The 21,845-nt window shown below is 38.3% G+C and overlaps 1 protein-coding gene across 2 annotated transcripts in view; it reads right to left on the minus strand.

The window, feature by feature from the left end:
* ATXN7L1 (ataxin 7 like 1) overlaps positions 1–21,845 on the minus strand; it is a 108,738-nt gene that overhangs the window by 65,389 nt on the left and 21,504 nt on the right. For both annotated transcript variants that reach the window (XM_090135863.1, XM_090135859.1), the window contains exon 3: positions 3,585–3,689. In XM_090135863.1, the coding sequence (XP_089991989.1) occupies positions 3,585–3,689 (105 nt within the window). The remainder of the gene's footprint in view (positions 1–3,584; positions 3,690–21,845) is intronic.

Genomic DNA, 21,845 nt, shown 5'->3' on the forward strand with positions numbered 1-21,845 from the left:
AAATCTACGAGAGTGAGGAACATTTCTGAAAAAATAACCAGGTCCGTATGTGATGCTTTTTATTGGGATAAAGGATAATGCAGGATAAGAATATGAAGCTTTGCTCTGACTGGGGCTAAAATAAAAGAGATATATCTGCTGGGGAACAGTACAGGCCCTGTCTTAACAAGCAACAGACAGACTACCACAGAACTTGAGATAAGAGAAGTCGTATGTCAGACACCTCAGCACAGGCTGCTGCTCTAAAAATCTTCTAGAAAACAGATATATTGGAGAAAACAAACAAACAAAAAGCGAACGCTAGGAACATTATGCACTTCAGGGATAGTAAAGCACTACACTTTCAGTGTCCTAGAAATGTTCTACATTTTCATTGAGGTCAGCATTTGAGAACAAACAGTCTCAAAACTAAAATTCTCCACATACCAATACACTTAGATATGCTGCAAGCCATCTAACTAGGCTGATGTCTCATTTCAAAGCCCTTAATGAAGAAATAAATACATGTTCACATATTAAAAAAAAAAAAAGATATTGTTTCACTCTAAGAAGCTACTCTGTATCATATGTATATGAATGGTTTAATCCTTACAAATGGATGCAAACGTTTATTCCACAGGTGTAAGGACCTGGAATTACTCTTAATAATTCAGCATTTCTCTTGGAGGTTTGGACAGATCTTCAGTAATTCAGTCTTCCAATTAGCCAGATCTCTCATTTTATTTTTCTGACTTCTGCCGGTCCAAGGTTGTATGACGTACCGGCCCCCATTTAAAAAGCCTGAACCACAACCAGATTTCTCTCTTCTTCTGCTTGATGGTCCAGGAAGCAAACTCTTAAAAGTTAAACAACATCTGATTCTTCGATCTTCACAATTTCCCAGCACCATCAAGGATGGCTGCCACATGCCTGAAATTAGAGACAAATGCAGCACTGGGTCTTCTAATGCTCTGGAGAAAGTCACATGCCCCGATGGGCACAAGAGAAGTGTACAGGAGCCCAAATGTTCACTAGACTAAGCATTCCAAATCAAGCTCCAAAGCCAAGACCTTTACGTTGCAATGCAGGGAACTCAGAGACAAAAAGCACACGTCTGGCATGGATCTAAATCCTTACTGAGAGAATATGCACTGTGTCTTACCAGGAATATTAGTAACAAACCACACATTGCAGGAGATTCCGGGATTAATCTCTACCAGTCCCTGTCAATAGCAATAAAGACTCCCCATGATGCAGCCTTCAAGAGTCAAAAGAACAGTGGTGGCTTCTAATGCTTTCTCCTTTCATTGCCTTTGTTTCAACATTAAAGCTGCATTTCAAGATGTGAAATAATGTGTTTTACAGTGAATAGGATGGTCTTAAATAACCTCAAAGTCTAATGACAGAGATCTTCAGTATCACTGAATTTAGTTATACTGCTGTGTGACCAAATTAATTAAAATCTGATTAACAAGATGCATTCTTTAGATCTTAGCCATTTCTTATCAAAATGGTTGTATGTTAGCCAATGCATGTCAGTTACACAACATGTAGTATTTGCAGTAGATTAACATGCTTAAAAAAATATCACTGTTGATATACAAGAATTACTAAGTCCTCCAAGAACATTTCCTTCTTCTAAAACTTCTCTATATGGTTAGTAGATCACTTTTTCTGTTTCATCTTTAAAACAAAACATAAACATATATTTAGAGCTCTTGTACAGGCTTCTTGCACATATTCTTGTATACATTTTCTGAAAGAAGTCATTAAGTAGTTAAGTACATTAAATATAATCTTCAAGGGGTAAAGCCTTTGGTCAATTATTTTCAATATTCTCAATCTCTTTTAATGCAGACTTTTGATTTAAAAGTCTTTATTAACCTTGGGCTCTTAAATCAAGCAACCCAGAATTTAACTCTCAATTGTTCAGTGTAACAGGATTGTGAGAATGAAGTGAAAGAACTGCATAAATAACAGGATAATGGAGAAAAAGAAAAAGGGACAGACACAGTGTGTTAGCAGTTCACAGACAACACACTAACACAAAAGTTATGGTCAATTCTAGCAAACTCAGAAAGTTCCTTCCAACATGGATTAGTACACTCTCATCTGTAAGAAATACTTTGCGCAGCTTCTTAGCTTTCTGCTATCCTTTCCACAGTTCCTTTCAGTATACTCAATATTGTTTAAAAGATGTATTACCAACAAATTCCACCACCATTCTGTGAATACTTGTTAACTATGTCATCCTGTAGCAAATTTTGACAGATAAAGAATTCAAAGCATGAATCCAGCATGTCACTTTACACTGCTTGTAAGAGTTCTACATGGCTTCTGTGTGAAGACAGGCCCAACTTCAAACTGTTTCCCAAGCCAGAAGGTCACGTCCAGTACAACTACAGAAGGCTACATCAATACATTTTTGATAAAAATTAGTCAGGAATTCATTCAGCACTTATTTTTTTGTTTATGACATACCAGATAATGAATGAATTCCATTTTTATTTTCAACATGCGTGCAATCACTCCTGCTTGGCTGTTAGTAGTCCATCCATAAGAGCCCAAGGTAATATTTTGGTTATCTCTCCTTCAAAGCAAATACATTTTTTACATTTTTCACTTACTGAGTTGCCTTGCTGTTGAGAAGACTGAAGGGGACAGAGGATTTATGAAGTCTACTTATTGCACATAGGCAAGGAAAACCTTGGTGTTTGTTTGTTTCTTCTTCTCTTAATGTAATTCACTGATACCACCACTAGCTACCATTTGTTATTTTGCAATCACCTTCAAATTAATTTGGTTAAACTGAATTTTAAGAAGAAAAATTTTAAAAATCTCATGCAAAGTGAGCCATTCCAGTCATGCTTCACAATCCTTTAAAACAACAAACCAGAAACAAACCACTGGACAAATAATGAAGAAACCACCATATAAATAATAAATAAACCAGACCTTGGGATGAAGCTTTTAGAGAATATTTGACAGCAGTTTGTTAATCAATAACAAAAATTTCTAACCAAAGCTATTCTACTTACAAATAAAAATTATCACCTAATCATATTAATTAAGAAATAAGTATTCTCCACATTTCCACAGTTTCTCAAATGAACAGTTTTCAAGCAAATCTTAACAAATGTGATACAACATGCCAATTATGTTAAACATTAAGCCTTATGAGAAATAAAATTAACCCTATAAGCACCTATGTATAAATCCCATCAGAAAACAACCCATCACAACATCCAAGTTCTAGCTAACATCAACCAGCATCACTGTGCTGCTTTAATAAAAGATAATCCAACATTACATCATAATAGTTCTAGGTTAGCTAGTATCTTATCTACAGGATTGGTTAAAATAGCTTGTTTTAGTATAACAAGTTCAACTCAAAAAGCCCAGCTTCTAGGACATCTGATTTAACTTCCTTCTTTACATATGAAACATGCTTATCTGAAGGCATTCCTCCTATTTTCTGTGGAAAGAACACAGGATAATTTTGGAAAAGTATCTGCAATGCCTCTGTCATGACCATACGCAACAATTTTTAAGAGAACCATAGTCTGATTTGGCACTGTAATTCAGGAAAGAAAACATTCACTTACCGCAGTGCGACTGGAAAACCTGTGGCTTGACTACCTGATTGCAGATATTGCACACTACAAGATAGAAATCATCGTGAGCTGGATAATGGCCAAATAAGTGCATATCTGTGGGAGAGTTAAAAATATATACAAGAATTAGAAATTATGCTTTAAATAAATGTTAAGAAAAAAAAATTAAATACTGTAGGGCCACTATTGTTATATTAACTTATAGAAAGCATATTTATACACTGCTCTGTAACAGTTTATTGCTATGTTTAAGAGATTTTTTTCCTCTTCAGGGTTTCAAGGTCCTATACTACAGCTGTGGTCACATTCCCTCAGTCTGAGTCAGAAGACAGGCAGCAGTGCTCACTGCCAAGAAGAGCACTAAACATTTCTGTGCTGGTCAGCTGTAGAAACAGCAGAAGAGTACGTCTTTTCAGATCTCTTCAAAAAGATTCTTTCAGAAAACACAGTGCATGAATTATATGCTCCGTGTTACAATCTTCCAAGCTCAATTACAGATTGCTGCAGAAAGTCCCCTGCTTAAAAGCTGGTTATAGCAGCCAAGGATAGGGATGCTACAAGAGCTTCACACAGTCAGGAATGCCATCCTTGTTCTGAACCAGATGTAATGACATGAAATTCCTTGTTCTCTGCAAATCTCCCTCCTTGTTCAATGCTCTCCTGTTTGAAAAAACTGGGAAGAGACAGCGACGGTTAATGAGGTATTTCCCAGTGACAGCACAAGTAATTGCATGGAATCTGATGATGGGACAGTCACACGATTATGGGCACTTGTCCCTCTCAGCTGAAACACAGAAGGCAACACACACATTCTTAAGCCATGACAAGCATAGAGTAAAATGGGCTTAAATTACTACTAAAGGCCTCAGAGCTCTAACAGCAGTAAGTTAACACACTTCGCCCTGCGTTGCTATAACTTGAGAACAAGCACTTGTGCTCAGCCACTACATTTCAGCTTTGAGGGCAGTAACTTTAGCCATGTTTGGTCCTGTGACTGTGCCACCGGAGCCAACACTGCCAACAAAGGTGTTATTGCATTAGGATCTGTGTCTCATTTGGGCCACACGGGCCATTAACACCTTTACTTGCTGTCATTTAGTTAAATATGTCACATCTTTAAGTAAAGACATCACAAAATGGCATTCCAGTGTTACTCAGAAGCATCCCAAATCCATTACAGAACCTGCAAAAATGCCTTCTGACTCAGACTGAAGCAACAGCCTGGCACCTCTTAGGCAGGCACTTCTTCAACTGGAAGAGAAACGCAAAGATCCTCAGTGACAATAAACATGCACAACAGCAGTGATTGATAACCATTACTTCTCCAAGAGGTTTTTGATGTGTCACTTCTATTTAATGATAGCTATTTCTTTCAAAAAGTAACTTAAGCAAGTGCATTATTTCATTAGTTCTTACCAAAAGCAAACATTCTGTCCCTAGCATTATGTTTCAAGTGATTTGGGCTGTGCAGGTTGCTTACGATGTTAGCACTTGCAGCCATGGACAGAAACCATCTTCAGGCCATGAGAGCTTCCCAGGACCAGGGCAGCCCCTCCTGCTATTCAGGCAGCCCCACAAGCAGATCCAAGCAGGCTTCCTTAAGCACACATCAGTACTACCAACTCACAGATATTGTCCTTTACTCCTGAAAATCAAGCCCCATTTCTGTTACTGCTCTTACCAGGCTGACACCTGGCTGAATGACTCAATGTCACCTCCTTGCAGCACCAGGCCTGGACTACCTGAAGCTTTCAATGTACCACAAATAACATATCTGAGGTAAATTCGAAGGAGTGCAGTAGTTAACTACTTTGATCTGTTTGCTTTATTTATTTCTTTTCATGTGATATGTTAGTGATCATAAAGATCACTTTACATAGGCAGTTCTTACTTAGTCAAAACCTCATTTCCAATCAGAACATACAGATAACCACTAACAGATTTAAAAACACCAATGAAAACAGTATTTCTTCAAGATATAATTTGATACAGACTCCCAGCTCAAACCCAAGCATTTCATTACATTTATAGAATATTTCTTTTTTCCTCTTGCTTGAATAGTCCAATGACAATCTTGCTATGAAAAGACAAAGAACTTGCTTTTTGCAAACACAAAAGATACTTAAAAGTTGCAACCTTTTCAATGTTAAATTCTTTAAGCTGCACTTAGCTTGCACCTCTCTGTATACAAGGTTTCATTATACCCAGTTCTAAAGCATAGAGTCTAGCTGCAGGGAATAACTTACAGAAACACGTACGGTATTAATATAGCAGAAATCTACCCAAGGACACAGAATAAGAAATCGGGTTAGTTCACAGGATCACAAAATTATCTGCCTTTTCCCACCAGACATGGTCAAGTAGACAGAAGGGCAAGTTCTAGTACCTGCAAGCTCTCTGCAAACAGCAAACACTCAGGTTCTTGTGATACTGAGGTGGCAGAAAGTGAGGTGCAAAGATACTGCACAGACATGCAAGAGGGTGTACCAAAACAGAGCTGTGAGGGACACAGCATCAGAGTACTGCACAGATGCAGTGTAAGTGACATCCTGAAAGACAGCACCTTGGAATTTTTTTGAGTTTGCAGATTCATAGCAACAGTCTGGTGGAAGTGCAAACCTCCACTGTAAATATCAACCTTCTGTTACCAAGTTGATGTTATTAGTTACCTGTCAAAAGCCACTTAAACTAATCTAAGGACTGAAGAACTACAAGTTGAAAATCAGAAGCAGGAATCAGACTACACAAATAAATTGTTGTGCTTTAATCACGGTACCTAAAAAACTTTTATAAACAGTGTCATTCAGATTGGATTCCTTAAAAACTCATTATGCAGGAATTTGTAAGAGCAAAAATTCATCAAGTCTAAGCTGGTTCAACTAACCTTAGTAGTTTCAATGATGTTAACAAGACTGGCAGAAATCAATCTTCCTGATTAAACTCATGATTTGTAAACACACACACGTTATATATAAATTATTTTTTTAATTAAAAGCAGTACCAAGCATTAGTATTGTCTCGCCAGAAATTCAAATCAGAGATTTACTTTATTAGGCATGACAGTATTACAAATGCAATCCCTATCGCAGAGAATTTAGAACCAAGGAAACAAGGACAGTACAAAATGAAAAAGGAAGCAGACAATATAAGTAAGCATATATATATATATATATATATATATATATATATATATATATATATATATATATATATATACATATACATACTCTTATATGTTTTCTTGTTTTTAGTAAGAGCAGTTAGTTGCTGATATGTCCTACCCAAAGCAACCAGAACAAAAGCGTTTGTTTGGACACTACTGTTCCTAGATCTGATTACAGCCATTTGACAATCTAGATCTTTTTATCTGCAGCAAAAACAACAGTGTCTCCAAACAAAGATTTGTCTTCTAGAGGCAACCACTGCACCTCCCTGGCTGTTAGCTGGAAGCAATGACAATAAACTCCTCAGGAAAGGTTAGCTTCAGAAAAGAAAACAGCTCTTTGCAAAGTTAGCTTGGAGAAGACCTCTTCAGGAAAAAAGGTAACAATATAGAAGATGACAACAGAAAACTTGTAAATAAGGTAAGCAATTATCAAGTAATCACAGAATGGCTTTGGTTTGAGGTGACCATAAAGATTACCTCATTCTCAAGTAATACTAAACTCTGAAAGAACAGGGAGGGACCAAAGAGAGAAGGATTGTGATCAGCATTTATCTTCTACCACCACCGGGGCTCCTCTAAAGGGCAAAGAGAGACTGAAGCTGGCATCGCCCATCCCACATTGGCACAGTGATCTCTACCATAGCCTGTGACCCTCTTGTTTGCTAACTGCTAATACAGATAACTACAAGTTCAAGGCAGAAGACCTGCACACCATTTCCAAAACATAAAAGCTGCTCATGGGCCCTATCATATTCTTTCATTTATTTGAAGATGCTTTCAGCAGATTGCAAGCAGATTTTGATGGCAAGAAAGGACAGGTAACTTATTTTATAGCCCTACCAGACTTTATGGAAGGTCTACTCTTAAGTGCCCTTCTCCTTGCTGCATCAAATCACTGGATCCCCATAATGAAATCTTTTGGCCTGCCATGTCTGTTAATACCAAGCATGGACAAAAGTCTTGCTTGCAAGTGAGCTACCTGGCTAACAGGATGTGGAGCGTCCCATAGCATGTGCAAAATATGCAAGGTACGTGGAATCAGAGGCAGTGAATGCTGACTGCAGGAAACCTGGCATTCTCAGATTAAAATCTTAAACCTACTGTTACTGTGTAGATGCTTTGCTGTGGTGCTTGGGAAACAAATACAATTCCGCTTGTAGTTTTTATATTACTAGCATTTGCAATTATAAAGACAGCTGTAGGCACATGACAGTTTCATAAGACATCAGCTTGGTAAAATGTGCATTAAAAAGCACAAATGCCATAAAAAGGAAAGAAAACACTGCTTCTACAAGCCGTGGCAGGAACACAAAAATGCAGGTGTCAGAAACAACTTTTAACTTCTACAATAGCACACAAAATAATTATTTTTAGCAACAATCAAAGCCAGATGACTTATATGAAGTTCCCTCTCTGTTATTATATAATTCATAATCATTTACATCCAGCCATATAATAAAACATAAGCTAGAAATAATCTAAAACATTCTTCCCCTGCAGAATTAAGGTTATTGTGAACAGCAAGACCTCACAATATTGTGTGGGAAATTAAATTTTTAATGATGATCTTTTGCTATAAATTATACACACTTTAAACATTCTCTTATATATCAGTTGCTTTGCTAAGTAGTCACACAAGGCCTACTTAAAAAATATTAGTGATGCATATGTGGAAGAAGGGTGGGAGGAAAAAGGAGAGAAGGAATACTGCAGTCAAAGTGGTTTAAAACTAACAAAAGAATAGCTTTAAAAAAAAGCAATGAAAAGAAAATCCAAACCCATGCAGAGATACAGACTTTCAAAAGTCTGCGTCTAGAAATTTGCTCAGTATTTCCCTCTTGTTCTAGAGCTGAAAAATCTCTGCAGCATTCAGAAATGGAGGGGAACAAAAAATCTTACAGTGCATTACATTACTTTTACATTTGAGATTACTTAAGCTAAGTAATTTGAATGGTAAAAAGAAACTTGAAACTGAAACAATACAAAGTAGTCTTTGGGGTATCATTCAAACAGCAGGTAAACATGCTTGCATAGACAGTGTAGTCTTATCTTAGCAATAAATATAACATTCCTTGCATCAGCTTTATTCTCCTCCCACATGATTTTCCTTTTATTTCCCCTTTTAATGAAAAAAAAAAAAAAAAAGTGACACCTTCAGGCCAGACCAGTTCCTTTGGATGGTATGGTGCATCCCAGCTTAGAGCAATCATGAGGATGTCAGCAATCCTAAAGAACACTGGGAATTTGCCATCAACTACATTAAAACAGGACATATCAGTCACAATGACAGTGTAGGATTTTGCACTACACAGTATTACCCAGACAGTTTGAGACTCTACTGAAGTTGGAAGTGGTGACTTCCATTCCCAAAGACTCCTAATCAATGAAAGAAAATGTTCAAAATTGTTTCAGTTTGAAAAGATTGTAAAGTGAGCTTTGCTGACATTACTATTTTGCATGACACACCATGCAACAACAACAAAGGATTGGGGTGGGGGGGTAAGGAGGAGGGGGGAGGAAAAAAATAGGCTTTTCTTCCAGAATTCTGAGTTTTATGAAATTTATGCAGGCTATTCACAATTTCAGCCTACAGTAAGTTGGCAGCACAGGATCAGATTTGCCAGGGCTACCACAAAAATAATGCATCACAAGAATACTGGACAATATAAAACTCACATGTTAAAAAACGTGCTGCACACCTGCGGCGCCGCGAAATCTCAGCTTTCCACATCTTACGATAACGCAGATGATGAGACAGCAGCTGATACAAGTTCTTTCTCCTTGAAAACCCCACTTCTGAAAACTTGTTCCTATGGAAGTTCTTACCTCCTGGAGCAGGCAGAAAACAGCTCTTCTGCTCCCAGAGTCTTTATTTCACTCTGTACAATGCAGATAAAGTGCAGCCCCTGACACAGAACAAACCAGTAAAGCACCCAGCTACTCCTTTGTGTTTGAAAAGGCATTTGATTTCATCTCTAACAATCTTCTTTCTGTAACACTGTATGACACTCAGAATAAATGTTATTTTGGAATTTTCTGTTTCAATTGCAAATCAGGCAGCAGTGCCACAGGAACTGACGCTGATCAAAGTTAGGCACCGGTATGGTCCTTTTCCTCCATCCTTCATCCTCCTGCCCCTGCCTTCTGCCACCAGCGTTCACTAACACATCATCTGCTTTGCACAGTTCTTCATACATTTCTAACACTAAAATGATCTTTCAAACCAAGTGCCCACTTCACTATTTAACTCTTCAATGACGTAGTGTAAGGTAACTAAACAGGTTAACTTCTACCTTCTCTGTTCCTGAACACCCTGGCCTTCCTGCCTGTCCTTCAGTGATGAAGGGTGTTGGTAATAATACTAAGAAACCAGAGCATGTTGAGAGAGGGCCCCACGTCACTAAGGTTCACTTGGTTGGTCACGTGAATTCCTGTTAAAGCCTTACTGTTAATTTTTTAGATGAGATTTTATACCACAGGGTAAACACAAACATTCAAGCTGCTAAAACAGAGATAAAGTCCAGTACATGTGCATTTAGCCACTGCAGCTCGGGGCTGGAGTGGATTGATGTCCCTGGAGGGTGCAGTGAGACCTGGGACAGAAATTGTCCTGCACTGCCTGTTCTCTGCTAAATCTGCAGGGAAAAACTGGGAGAGCAAGACATGGGTGGAATGCAATGGCAAAAGAGTTCAGCAGGGTGACAGGCCATGAAACCTGCACTAAGGAATCAGGAATACTGCTGAGAGATAAACCGTATAGATAAAGCTTATGAATTCTATCAATTACACAGTGCTTAGTTTTAACTAGTTTTAGCTAATGCTTAGCTTTAACTATATCTTTAAAATAAGAACATGCAGCAACTTTAGCAACTCTCATAACATCAAAATATTGCCTACAAAATTGTAACTGCTGTTAAAATTTTTTACTAAATGCAGGGAAATTATCTCATGAACCGTATATCTTGATTGGGGAGATGCCTTCCATCTAACATATTACACATTTCAGTAACTAGAACACGTGCTTACAGGATCTACTACTATAAAATTGCATCAAGTGAAAACTCAGAAGTGAAGGAGGTAAGAAAACCTGTTGCTGTGCAGTAAGGTAGATGCCAGTTCAGCATATTAATGTCCAAAGACAAAAAAAAAAAAAACAACCAACCAACAAACAAAAAAACCCCACCAACACAAACAAGCACCAAACCTTTCACCCATCAGTTAGAAAACTAACCTCAAAAATTAAGGTAAGCAAAACATAGGGAAGAAACAGACTTTTGTATGCTTAAAAGAAAGCATATGTAAACATAAACTACTTCAATTACACAGGTAAACAGTTGGATTTGGCTTTTGGGCCATATGGAGATGAGGTATGTCCAAAAATGTTCGTTTTCCATATCAGATACAATTAGTCTTTTTTAAGATATCACCTCCAGCTACAAACTTTGTCTTGCTTATGTCTGGAAATCACCAAGATAGTAAGTTTATTATGAAATGAGAGCCAAAATTAAATCATTGATGCTAAGAAACACTGAAAGATATGTTATTTGTAAAGACCCTGACTACACAATCCATGACATCTCAAGTGTAGAACATACATGTAGAACTCCCAGACACCTGCACACGGAGAATAAGGCATGGAAGCCCTGCTCTGACCTCGCAGGAGTGAATTTCTTTTACAAGCTCAAGTATATTACTATCAAAAATACTGGAGATTGAATGTGTTCACACTCAGCTGTGCACACACAGGGGAGAGAAAATGCAGTCACTGCATTAGACTTCAGGTTTATTCAGTTCTGAAAACCGTAAGAAGAGAAATAGCTTGGAATCATCTTCATTTTCCTCGTAACTCCAAGTCAATGTCATACAATCTAACTGGAGATTCTCCATGAATCATTATGTGGCAATAGAACAATTCTTTTCTCTTGAACAGCTATCAATAGAGGGCTTGCTGCAAATGAGACTTGTCAGCACCAACAGTATCCTTCATGGATGATGGGGCTACATTTCATTTAAGATTGATGTATGGCTCTCCAGAGTTAGATGCCTGACCTTTAGCAACAGCTGCAGGGTTTCACCACATACACGCTTACTCAGACATCTGCAGCAGGTGGACTCTGCCAGCTTCTCTGCTGGGACAACACACCTTGGCATCCAGAGGACAGGAAGAGATCTCAGGGCTGCCTGTTGGCTACAATAACCGACAAAATTACAAGGTTTTGATGTACGGCCAGAAGATGCCAAAGTTTTCTGATGAACCAGCAACACTAAAAAGGGAAGGAACCAACCTAAACACAGTGGTACTGCAGAATTAGCAGAGTGAAGAGCAGAGATATTTAAGAGCCCATTGAAATGTCTGATGTCTTTTCAGTGCTTTCCTTGGTATTTCAAATATTTCTAAGCTACAGAAGTACTGAAGCTATGAAGAAGGTACCCAGGACTTCTCAGCTTTCTCTTTCACAACAGCTGATGACTGCCACAGGCAACAGCCTGGTCTCACTGCCCTTCACTGAGCAGCCATTGTTTGGTGGGCTGGAGACATTAACAGATTTCAGAAAAGTGTATCAGGCTTCTGCAAGTCAGGAGGGTCTTCACATGCTAAATATGTTAGCCTGTCCCTAGGCAAAGGTGAAAACAGTATCAGTGACAACTAGGGATTTTTTTATTTTTATTTTTTTTCCAGGAAAGATGAGCCACTCAAATACTCCTGTTGTAGAGCTAACTCCTTCTGGTAGCCTGGCACTAGAAGTTTGGCTAAGAATGCTAATGGAGAAGGAGACTTCTTCCCTTTCATCAGTGATGCAGACTGTTTTCTCTGCTGTCGTATCAGCATCCATCAAAACACAGGTGATTTCCATGACTGCCAAGATGGGCACCACGCCAGCCAGCAAGGCAAATGGTGGTAAGGGAGTAGAAAAAAGGCTCTCCTGTTCCTGGCAAGTGAAACCTCAAGAATTTGAAATATGTTGTTACAGAACTTTCCTGTCCCTTTCTTTACAAGGTTGACTTCCTTTCTGAGCTTCTTGGTGAGCACTTGGTTTGATCCCATTTGGAGATAGACTAATATGATAACAGCAGTTGAAAACGAGATAAAGAAGAAAAGTTTGAGGTTGCTCATGCTTTCCTTGAGTTAAGCTGTAACAGATAGGACATTCACAAAGCACAGTCTTGCTACTATGACATGAAAATGGAAGGAAGAGCTGCAACTGTTACCATTCCCTCCTGACTTTGTACAATTAAAAATACTCATCTCCCATATGACTGGTATGCAGTGCTGCAGCAGAACCAACAGCAACACCAATTCTAAGAACGTTCATCTATGAAAGTTATTTCCTCCCTACAGGACACCGGTTAAGACTTAAAAGAAAATAGAAATTCATACACTTTTAATTCTGGAAAAAATCAGGTCCTTCTCTACTCCAAAGCAAATCTCACTGATAACTTCTGACGTTCAAATTTAGGCAATAATTGCTACCCAATCACCACAAGAGCATAACAAGCTATTACAGGGTTATTAGAACAGCTAAGAAACAGTCAGAGCTACCAGAGAATTGTATTCTTAGTTCAGCGTGAATGTTGTTTCTGATCATGGCTAGCCAGAGAGGTGAGAAGCAGCATCAACTACCGTCAGTTCATGTTCTTATATTACAGCACAATAATCCTAAGAGTTCACTATAATCAATAAACATTTACTAATGGTGTAGGTAAGCTATTACTTTAATCAGAATCAGCAGGATTTCTACATTTACCTAGTGCAAAGATCCAAAGTTTCTTGTGGTGTGAGTCAAAGTACTTGAAATCAAAATAAAATAATAACCCCTCCTCTCTCCAAATTACACAACCAGTGTACCACACATCATCTTTATGGTAGGTCATGGTGAGTCACTGAGAGTTTTTTTCATTATTTTTCTCATTTGTTAAAACCATGGCTTTAATGATTTTACATTGAATGATAAATTAGGTGGCCTGGAAAAAAAAAGTGGCAAGAACGTAACTTCTCTGACATTTATTAACTTTAGCTTTTTTTATTTTTAAGGAAATGCTGAATACATTCACTAGTCCTTAACATAGATGAAGAGAAAAAATAAAAAAGTTTTAAATACAATTAATTTGTAATAACTTGTTTTAGTAGAACCATCATTTGGACAGACTATAGTGAAATCCTACAAGGAGTGCAGATTTTCTTCTTCCATTTCCTAGAGAATACACACCAACAACATTCACTCCACAGTCAATCATTCTTCGAGAGAAAATCCCTTGACTGAAAATACTTCCCTTCTACTTCTGTGCAGACTGCCATGAAACAGACCTTAATCCTCCAACTGGCATTTTCTTCATAAACACTCAGCAAGACAGAACTGATACCGCGTCCCTCGCCTGGGAAGCTGCATTATCTTCTGCAGAACAGCAACTCTGGTTGAAGGCAGTACAATTGGGCTGAAGGAGAGCTTAGTTCCTGGCTACAGAACAACATTCTTGTATGACCTTGATTAGATTTTTCTGTGCCTCAGTATCCCATCTCTAAAATCAGGATAATATGTTCTTTGTCTGCCTCTCCTGTTTAGATAGCAGCCTGTGTTCTCTTACTATTCGTCCATACACTGCAGCCACAGCAGAGCCCTTCATTTTGGCTTGGACTTCTCTATTCCTACAGAACAGGCAATGAATAAGATAACTCTCACTATGTTTTAGAACTAGTGTGTGACAATTACAGTGCTATTCTAAGGCCTTAAAGAAGTGTCTTAATAATCTTTATAGGAGCATTTGTAGATCCAGTTGGCATGTACAATTACAGCAAACATTCTTCTTTGTGGACATTACCAAAGAAAACGATTCATTCTTCACCGAAATTCCACTTTTTTGAGTAAGAGCCTATAGTAAAGGTTAAAAAGAAAGTCCTATAAATAGGTATTTTTCTACCCTAACCAAACTTCAGTAATAGTAATAATAGACTGTACCAGCAGGACTACTGACTATACGCTCCTAATTTTTCTAGCATGGAGAACAATGAGTAAAAACAAAAAATTTAGAAAAACAGAATCCCTAATCTCACTTATGTCATTTAGAAAATGTGAAGCATCTCACTGTTTGTCCTTATACGGGACGAGTGAATCCATATGCTGTTCCCATTTCATCAATTGTTGTTATAGAAGTCTTTTTGTTGTTGTTGTTGTTGTTTCTCTTTTTTGTTGTTGTTGTTTTCTTACTGCTATTGAAGTATCATTTATCACTGAGGAAAATCTGTGTTTCTTTATACTTCAAATCTAGTTCCTCAGCTCTCAGAGCATTTTACATATTTTTACAATCAAGTCATCATTTCCTCATGACAAACAAGGAACATCCTGTTGTTTCAGTACACCTGAGAAAAAGATGTGATGTCCAGTAAAAGAGCAAGTCTGGCATATACCATCTTTCACTACTGGGTTGCTACTTTAAAGTAAATGACCAGTAATCACTACTGACCACCAAATATTTGGCGTCTACTGTGTAACTACATTTGTTACAAATAAGTTTTTTCAACAAACATAAGGAATGAATTACAAAAAGAAGGTACTTCCTATGCAGCCATGTATACCAATGTAAAATTCTTCCCGTAGTCACCACTTGCCAAGTTCACCACCAAATGTACTTCTGCTTTGTTACTCCAATTTTCCTTTCATCGGAAACAACAAAAAAAGCCAAGGGCAAAGAGCATCTCTCAAAATAAGAACTCTCCTCTTACCAAAGATGCAAGGTGCCTGCTCATTCCTAAATGACAGCTGGATATTATATGAAAATGTATTGTTCTGCTATTTCCAAAAGTACACTAATTCTTATGCCAATTCTTTTTGTTGCCCTTCTGCCACTAACTGCCCTGTGCTTTTTCTGTCTTGCCTCCTACATCTTTAACAGTCCTTTAGGAACATTGTCTCATACATACCAAGCCTCTCCTAGAAGTTACTTTCAGGTAGACTTTCAACAAGATCACATTATGTCTATCTTCTCTTTTTCCTGCAATGATGTATTTTACATTATATTTCCAGAAGACCCTGAAAGTGTAAGTGGACTGAAAACATCCAGCCACCTAATTTTGTTCATATCTCGTTCAACAATTTGCAATAAACAGTGAGAGCAAAGGTCCTCTTCTTAGAATACTTTGTACACATACAAATTCCTATGCCCAGAGAAAGGTACTCCTAAACATCAACCTCAGTATTTGCTTTCAGAATGCTATGTGAATGATTCCAAACATTTCCATAGGCTACAACACAAAATACAGCATGTGTGCATGGATTCTGTAGTCACTACTACAAAACTCTAGAAGATGGCTGCTAGCAGCTAAGGTTGGAGCCATCCCTCCTCTTCTTCATCCTTCATACAACTCTGGATGACATGGAACTTAGCTCTCTTCCTTGCTGATGTGCAGACTGAGTTACCACAGCGCTCAGGTGGGCTTTCATTGCAGTGAGAGGATTTTATGCCAAAGAAGAATACAGGAGAGAAAGGTCATTAATGGATAACAGGATGCAGAAATATGAAAGAGAATGTCTTCAACTGAAGTTTGCACGTACAAAAACTCTACCCCAAGGCCACTTCGACAAAGCAGTCAATAGTATTTCTAGCAGAGCAGCCTTTAGTTCCACTAACATGCAACTCCAGAAAATACCTCTTGTTTTAAGAGTTCTGCTCTCAAGGGAATAATTATCCTTGCAAGTACAATCAGTCAAATGTTTTAGTCTGAAAAAAGCACACATACATCATTAGCTCTTACAGTTATATGTACACAATAAACATCTCCAGAATAAGAATATACCACTGCTGGTACAAGATGCTAAATACAGACAAACTAGTCTGGCAATGCAACACTGCGTGCTGGTACAGTTATCTCTTCCCCATTCTCAAAGAAAGACCAGGAGATACACGCACTTTTACTAGATTAACTGGGTCCATGCTAAAAGCCTATTCTTACCTCTGAGATACCCAACCCTTGCAGAGAACATGCCCATGCACAGCACAAGGGTCAGTACATCTCCACACGGTATTAAAACACCCATCAGATCTTCAGTACAAAGATCCTAAAACATACGTACACATTAATTTCCGAGCTGTTCCCTTCTTCCTTCCAACAAAGTTATAGTTTGTTACAGGTACAGTATCAACCAAAGCCTCAAAATAAAACTCTGAAGTTAAAGCAAGCATTCCATAAAAGATCAAACCAAGTACTGAGACACACTCAAAAGAATCATTGTGTAGATGAGAGAAAAATGAATCTTTTCAGTTGTTGCTTCATCAGGAAGAAAAGACCTTAAGATAGTTTCAGAACTTTCACCATCTAAAGAATGAGTAGAAGAAACTGAAAAAGTGTTACCACCTCTGAAATTTTAAGATAGTTCAGTTCTGAAGGCTTTAAAAAAATTCAAAGAGCAAACTTAAAGAAACCTGCACATCTAGTAGTACTGAAACAGCAAAATAAAGAAATGAAAAAACTGTGGAATACGTATGCTATTTGTATATATCAAAAAGATCCTCACCACTTATTACATTGCTCAGTAATACCATAATATAAATCATCAGGTTAGTATTGCCTTTCAAATGCTTGCCCATTCATATAATAAAAACTATTAATGGGTCTCTTTCCTTTTAATGAAGGAAAGCAGCTTATTAGGTCAATCACATCGCAGTTCTATTTCAAATTCTGCTACCTATTGAATATTGCAGAAATCATATTCTGATGTACACGTATGTGATTCTCACAATGCCATTTAACACACAAAATTATGCAATAATTTCATTTTCACATTCTCAAACAGAGGCTTAAACTTAAATCTTTGGAGAGTTTACTTCCTGAACAGGAAGAAAAAAAAAAAGGGGGGGAATTAACTACTCAAAATGAGGCAAGATAACTGCTTTTCTTACTTTTACCTTAAATATTTGATGCATCATTGTAATTGACGCTCACTTTTTTTTCAAAACATTGCTTAATTTTCCACTACTTCGCAGCAGCAATAATTCCTAGTACTTCAGGCTGTAACACAAATACCATGAGGCAGCACTTCTGCAGGTTGAGAAGCTTTTCTGTTTAAAAGACCACTGCACGTAATCAAGAATCAGCATGCCAGTTCAGATTTTGAGCTGTGCTACACCGACCTAAAAAAAAAAAAAAAGGCTGCTTTGCAGCCATTTCACCACTGAGGCACTGAGTGTGCCTCTCAAGGCAGCTTCATCATGAATTTCCTCACAGTGGGTACATGACAGCAGCTGCACTGCTATTGACATCTGAACAAGGTCACCATATAAGGACGTGGGGATACCGGTGGATGGCGAGTTGGACATGAGCCAGCAATGTGCCCTTATAGACATAAGCCAACTGTATCCTGGGCTGCATCAAAAGCAGCATGGCCAGCAGGGTGAGGGAGATGATCCTGCCCCTTTGCTCTGTGCTGGTGAGCCCTCACCTAGAATACTGCGTCCAGATGGAGAATCTTCAGTGCAGGAAAGACACAGACCCCGTTGGAGCACATCCAGAAATGGGCCACAGAAATGATCCAAGGCATGGAACACCTCCCCTGCAAGTACAGGCTGAAAGCTGGGGCTGTTCAGCCTGGAAAAGAAAAGGCTCCAGGGAGACTTATGCAGACGAGCGTGAGATTCTCACATTGGAAAAAAAAAAAAAAAAAAAAAAAAAAGAACAAATATAAGGAAAAAGGTTTTTCTTTTTTACAGTAAGGGTAGAAAAGCAGAACACTGGAACACTGTTCTAGAAACACTGAACAGGCTGCCCAGAGAGGTGGTGGATGTACCGTTCCTGGAGGCATTCAAGGTCAGGCTAGAGGGGGCTCGGAGCACCTGGTCAAGCTGTAGATGTCCCTGTTTGTTGCAGAGGGGTTAGACCAGATGACCTTTAAAGTTCCCCTTCAACTCTAAAGCTCCATGATTCCTAAAGGGCACAGCCATTTTTACCAGGGAGCAAAGACCATTCCAGGAGCACACACAAGAAACCAGTACAGAGGTGAGAAGTAAGCTGCTGGAAACAGGTCTGCTCAGTGATTGTCTCAGGTTCTCAGTGTGAACTTGTGAAAGGTCAGCAACAATATTTGCTGACATGGCCTGGTCCCAGCAGCCCTACTTTCACCAGCACCAGTTTTCCATGATCTGCTCATCCTCCTATCAGCTACCTGGAAGGAATGGATCACTTAGCACTACTTACACTGTGGTGTGAGGCCTGTCAGTTTCACCCAAAAGGAATCTCCCCACCAGCACTACAGCACTGGGTGTAGCAAAGAGGTTATTTGTTTACTTAATGCTGTATTATAGTGTTGTGCTAGCTCTGCAACAGTATTAAAAAAAAAAATTAAATTGTCAAAATAGGTCTATTTAAAGATTAATTCTTCATATGTCTAGGATCCACTTACTCAGTGTTTCTGCAAGTGTACCGTGCCTCCTGGTATTCCCCAATTTACCCAGTTCTAGTAACACTGGAACAAGAAGTCTCCTAGATCCAACCCATGACACAGCTTTTCACAGCCACCCTCAGTTCTCTGGCTCTCACCTGATTTCAGCAGTGGCAGCACCTTAACTAAATGAGAGAAAGGAGATAGCAAAGAAAGGCACACCGCCTTCTCTCATGGAATTCAGATATACTCTACCATTGTAAAGCAAGAAATATCACCAAGGTCTACGTGCAGAGATTACACGAGACATTTTCACCTATTCCATTAAATAAAACCATCCTCCAATCTATTACAAGGAACAAACCTACCCCTATTTACTGTAACAATATGGTCCTTGCAGGACTGTTACAAATGCAATCCAGCAGGCAGGACAACAGACAGGGTCAGAGCCAAACCCTGCATTTTTTTACTAGCCTACTGGGAAAACTGTTTGCCAAATTTCTCAAATTCTTAGTGTTGCTTTCTCCATACATCAGGAGGAATTATGAACGTGGTAAGTTCTAATTAAACACTTTCAAATTTATCGATGAAAAGCACCATGCACAAAAACAAGTATTATATGCACCTTAATATATGTGAACACCTCAGCTACAAGTTTGTGTGATAATTACAAAGGCATAAGTGGCAGCTAATTCCTATCATCAAATTCTATCTAGGAGAAAAGAAAAAAAAAAACAACACAACAACAAACTCTAGTATTAGTACTTTTCCAAAAGACCCAATTCAACAAAATTCAGCTTCTGAAACAAACAGCAAATAGCTTACCCATGGTGTCACAGCCACAAAGCGGACACCAGCCTGCAGAGCATGCACGACCTCCAAGTGGAACTCCATGGAAGATCAGAAGCAAACTCCACAGCTGCTTGTGTGAGCTGAAGCTGTTTCAGTGTGAAGGGGACACACACGTATCACGAGGGATCCACTGGATCCCAACACAGCACCAGACCCACAGAGCCACTTGTCTCAGGGATACTGGCAGCAGCTGGACAAGATTGATGTGGTCCATGGATTTAATGAAGAGTAAACGAATGTAACCACAAATAGAATCATTACCCTAACCAAAAGAGGCTGTGAAATTCTGTTAAGAAGGGTAAATGCCCGAGCATAGAAATCACACTATACACTAACATCAGCACAGTACCAGAAAGACCATATACACCTGTGGTGCTTATTTGGGGTATCACACAGTCTGCAAGCTACCAATGCACACCTTCATTCTCAATCTCCCATCCGACAGACATGAATGTGCCGTAGAACTCTGCATCTGAACAGCATGAGACATCGCTTTTACCATGGGAAAATACTTCTGTCACAGCCTGAAGAATCCTGAACCAGCTTCATACCTCAAAGTATATTTGTTATTTTAAGTTCCCAAGTTCAAGTGGAGTACATCATTTGGTACATAAACAGAGGCCAATGGCCACATGTTAAGTCCCGTTTCAATTGTAAGCATTAAAGAACCAAGAATTTGTACAGTTTATAAAACTGAACTCTTTATTTTGATTAAAACAACATGTTTCTGCAATGAAAAAAGCCACAAAGAGCTGTAAAATCCACTGTGTGGAAGCAAATACTCCTCATAAGTTACCAGGATGCATAATTATTGTATGACTGTACAAGAGAGTCAAGGCAGTCTGGATGCTGCAACCATCAATTTATTTGCTGATTTAATGTATTTATTTAGTGTTCTGACTAATGGCCTTATCGCTCATTTCCTACATTTGCAATACTCGTTAGAAGAATACTTGGAACATCACTTCAGTTATTAAAAAGCACTGCAATGCTACTGCATGTTCTCAACATAGTTTTTACCTTACCTCAGTTTTTCATTAGTGAATAACAAAAGATTTGTTTCTCCTGACTACATCACCCTAAACTCCCAATGAACACAAATAACAACTTACTTCCACTTAAGTGACAGAGGAACAGAATTGTGATTAGCAGCTTCCATTTCATGCACCAACTGAATTTTATGGTCAGCACTATCAAAGGCAGCAGCTATTAAATTCAACTACAATACACTCACAATTTCAAAGGAAAACATGGGGATAACTAAGATCTACTCTCATATTCAAAATCTTAGTCTATAATGAGATGATCTAGCTCCAACTAAGAGCTATATTTTACAGTGGGGAGAATGCTGTAGCTATCCACCACCTCCAGCTCAGCAGCTGAACACTTGGCATATTACAGACAAAATTAATTTATTGTGGTTCAGTATCAGTGGTATAGCTGGCAGAAAGTAACTGATGTCACCTTCTCTTGTCAAAGAAAAAAAAGAAAGTTATATGAAAATAAATAATAGCTTAAAAAAAAAATCCCTATAACTCAATCATGCCCAGTTAATCATCAAACGTGCTCCAATTATTACTGAAATAACATAATCATAGCTAGCTTAGAATCACTGTTTACATTCCAAGGTAATTCATGAGCACTTTACAACTGCATGTTTCAATAACCTTACAAGGACTTTTATTCCTCTGTGGAAACAGACTATTACAAAATGTCAAACTTGTTGCAAAACCATTGATGAAACTGCAAATAAAAATGATCTCTGCTAAAATTCCACTGAAAAGATGTTTCACAAAAAAATAATAAAAGCATTCCTCCCAAGTAACGCTTCCTTGCAAAAAGTATTTTAAATATATATAGTATTTT

Source organism: Phasianus colchicus, chromosome 1, assembly GCF_987193195.1.
Source record: "Phasianus colchicus chromosome 1, bPhaCol1.hap1.1, whole genome shotgun sequence".
Taxonomy (NCBI): domain Eukaryota; kingdom Metazoa; phylum Chordata; class Aves; order Galliformes; family Phasianidae; genus Phasianus; species Phasianus colchicus.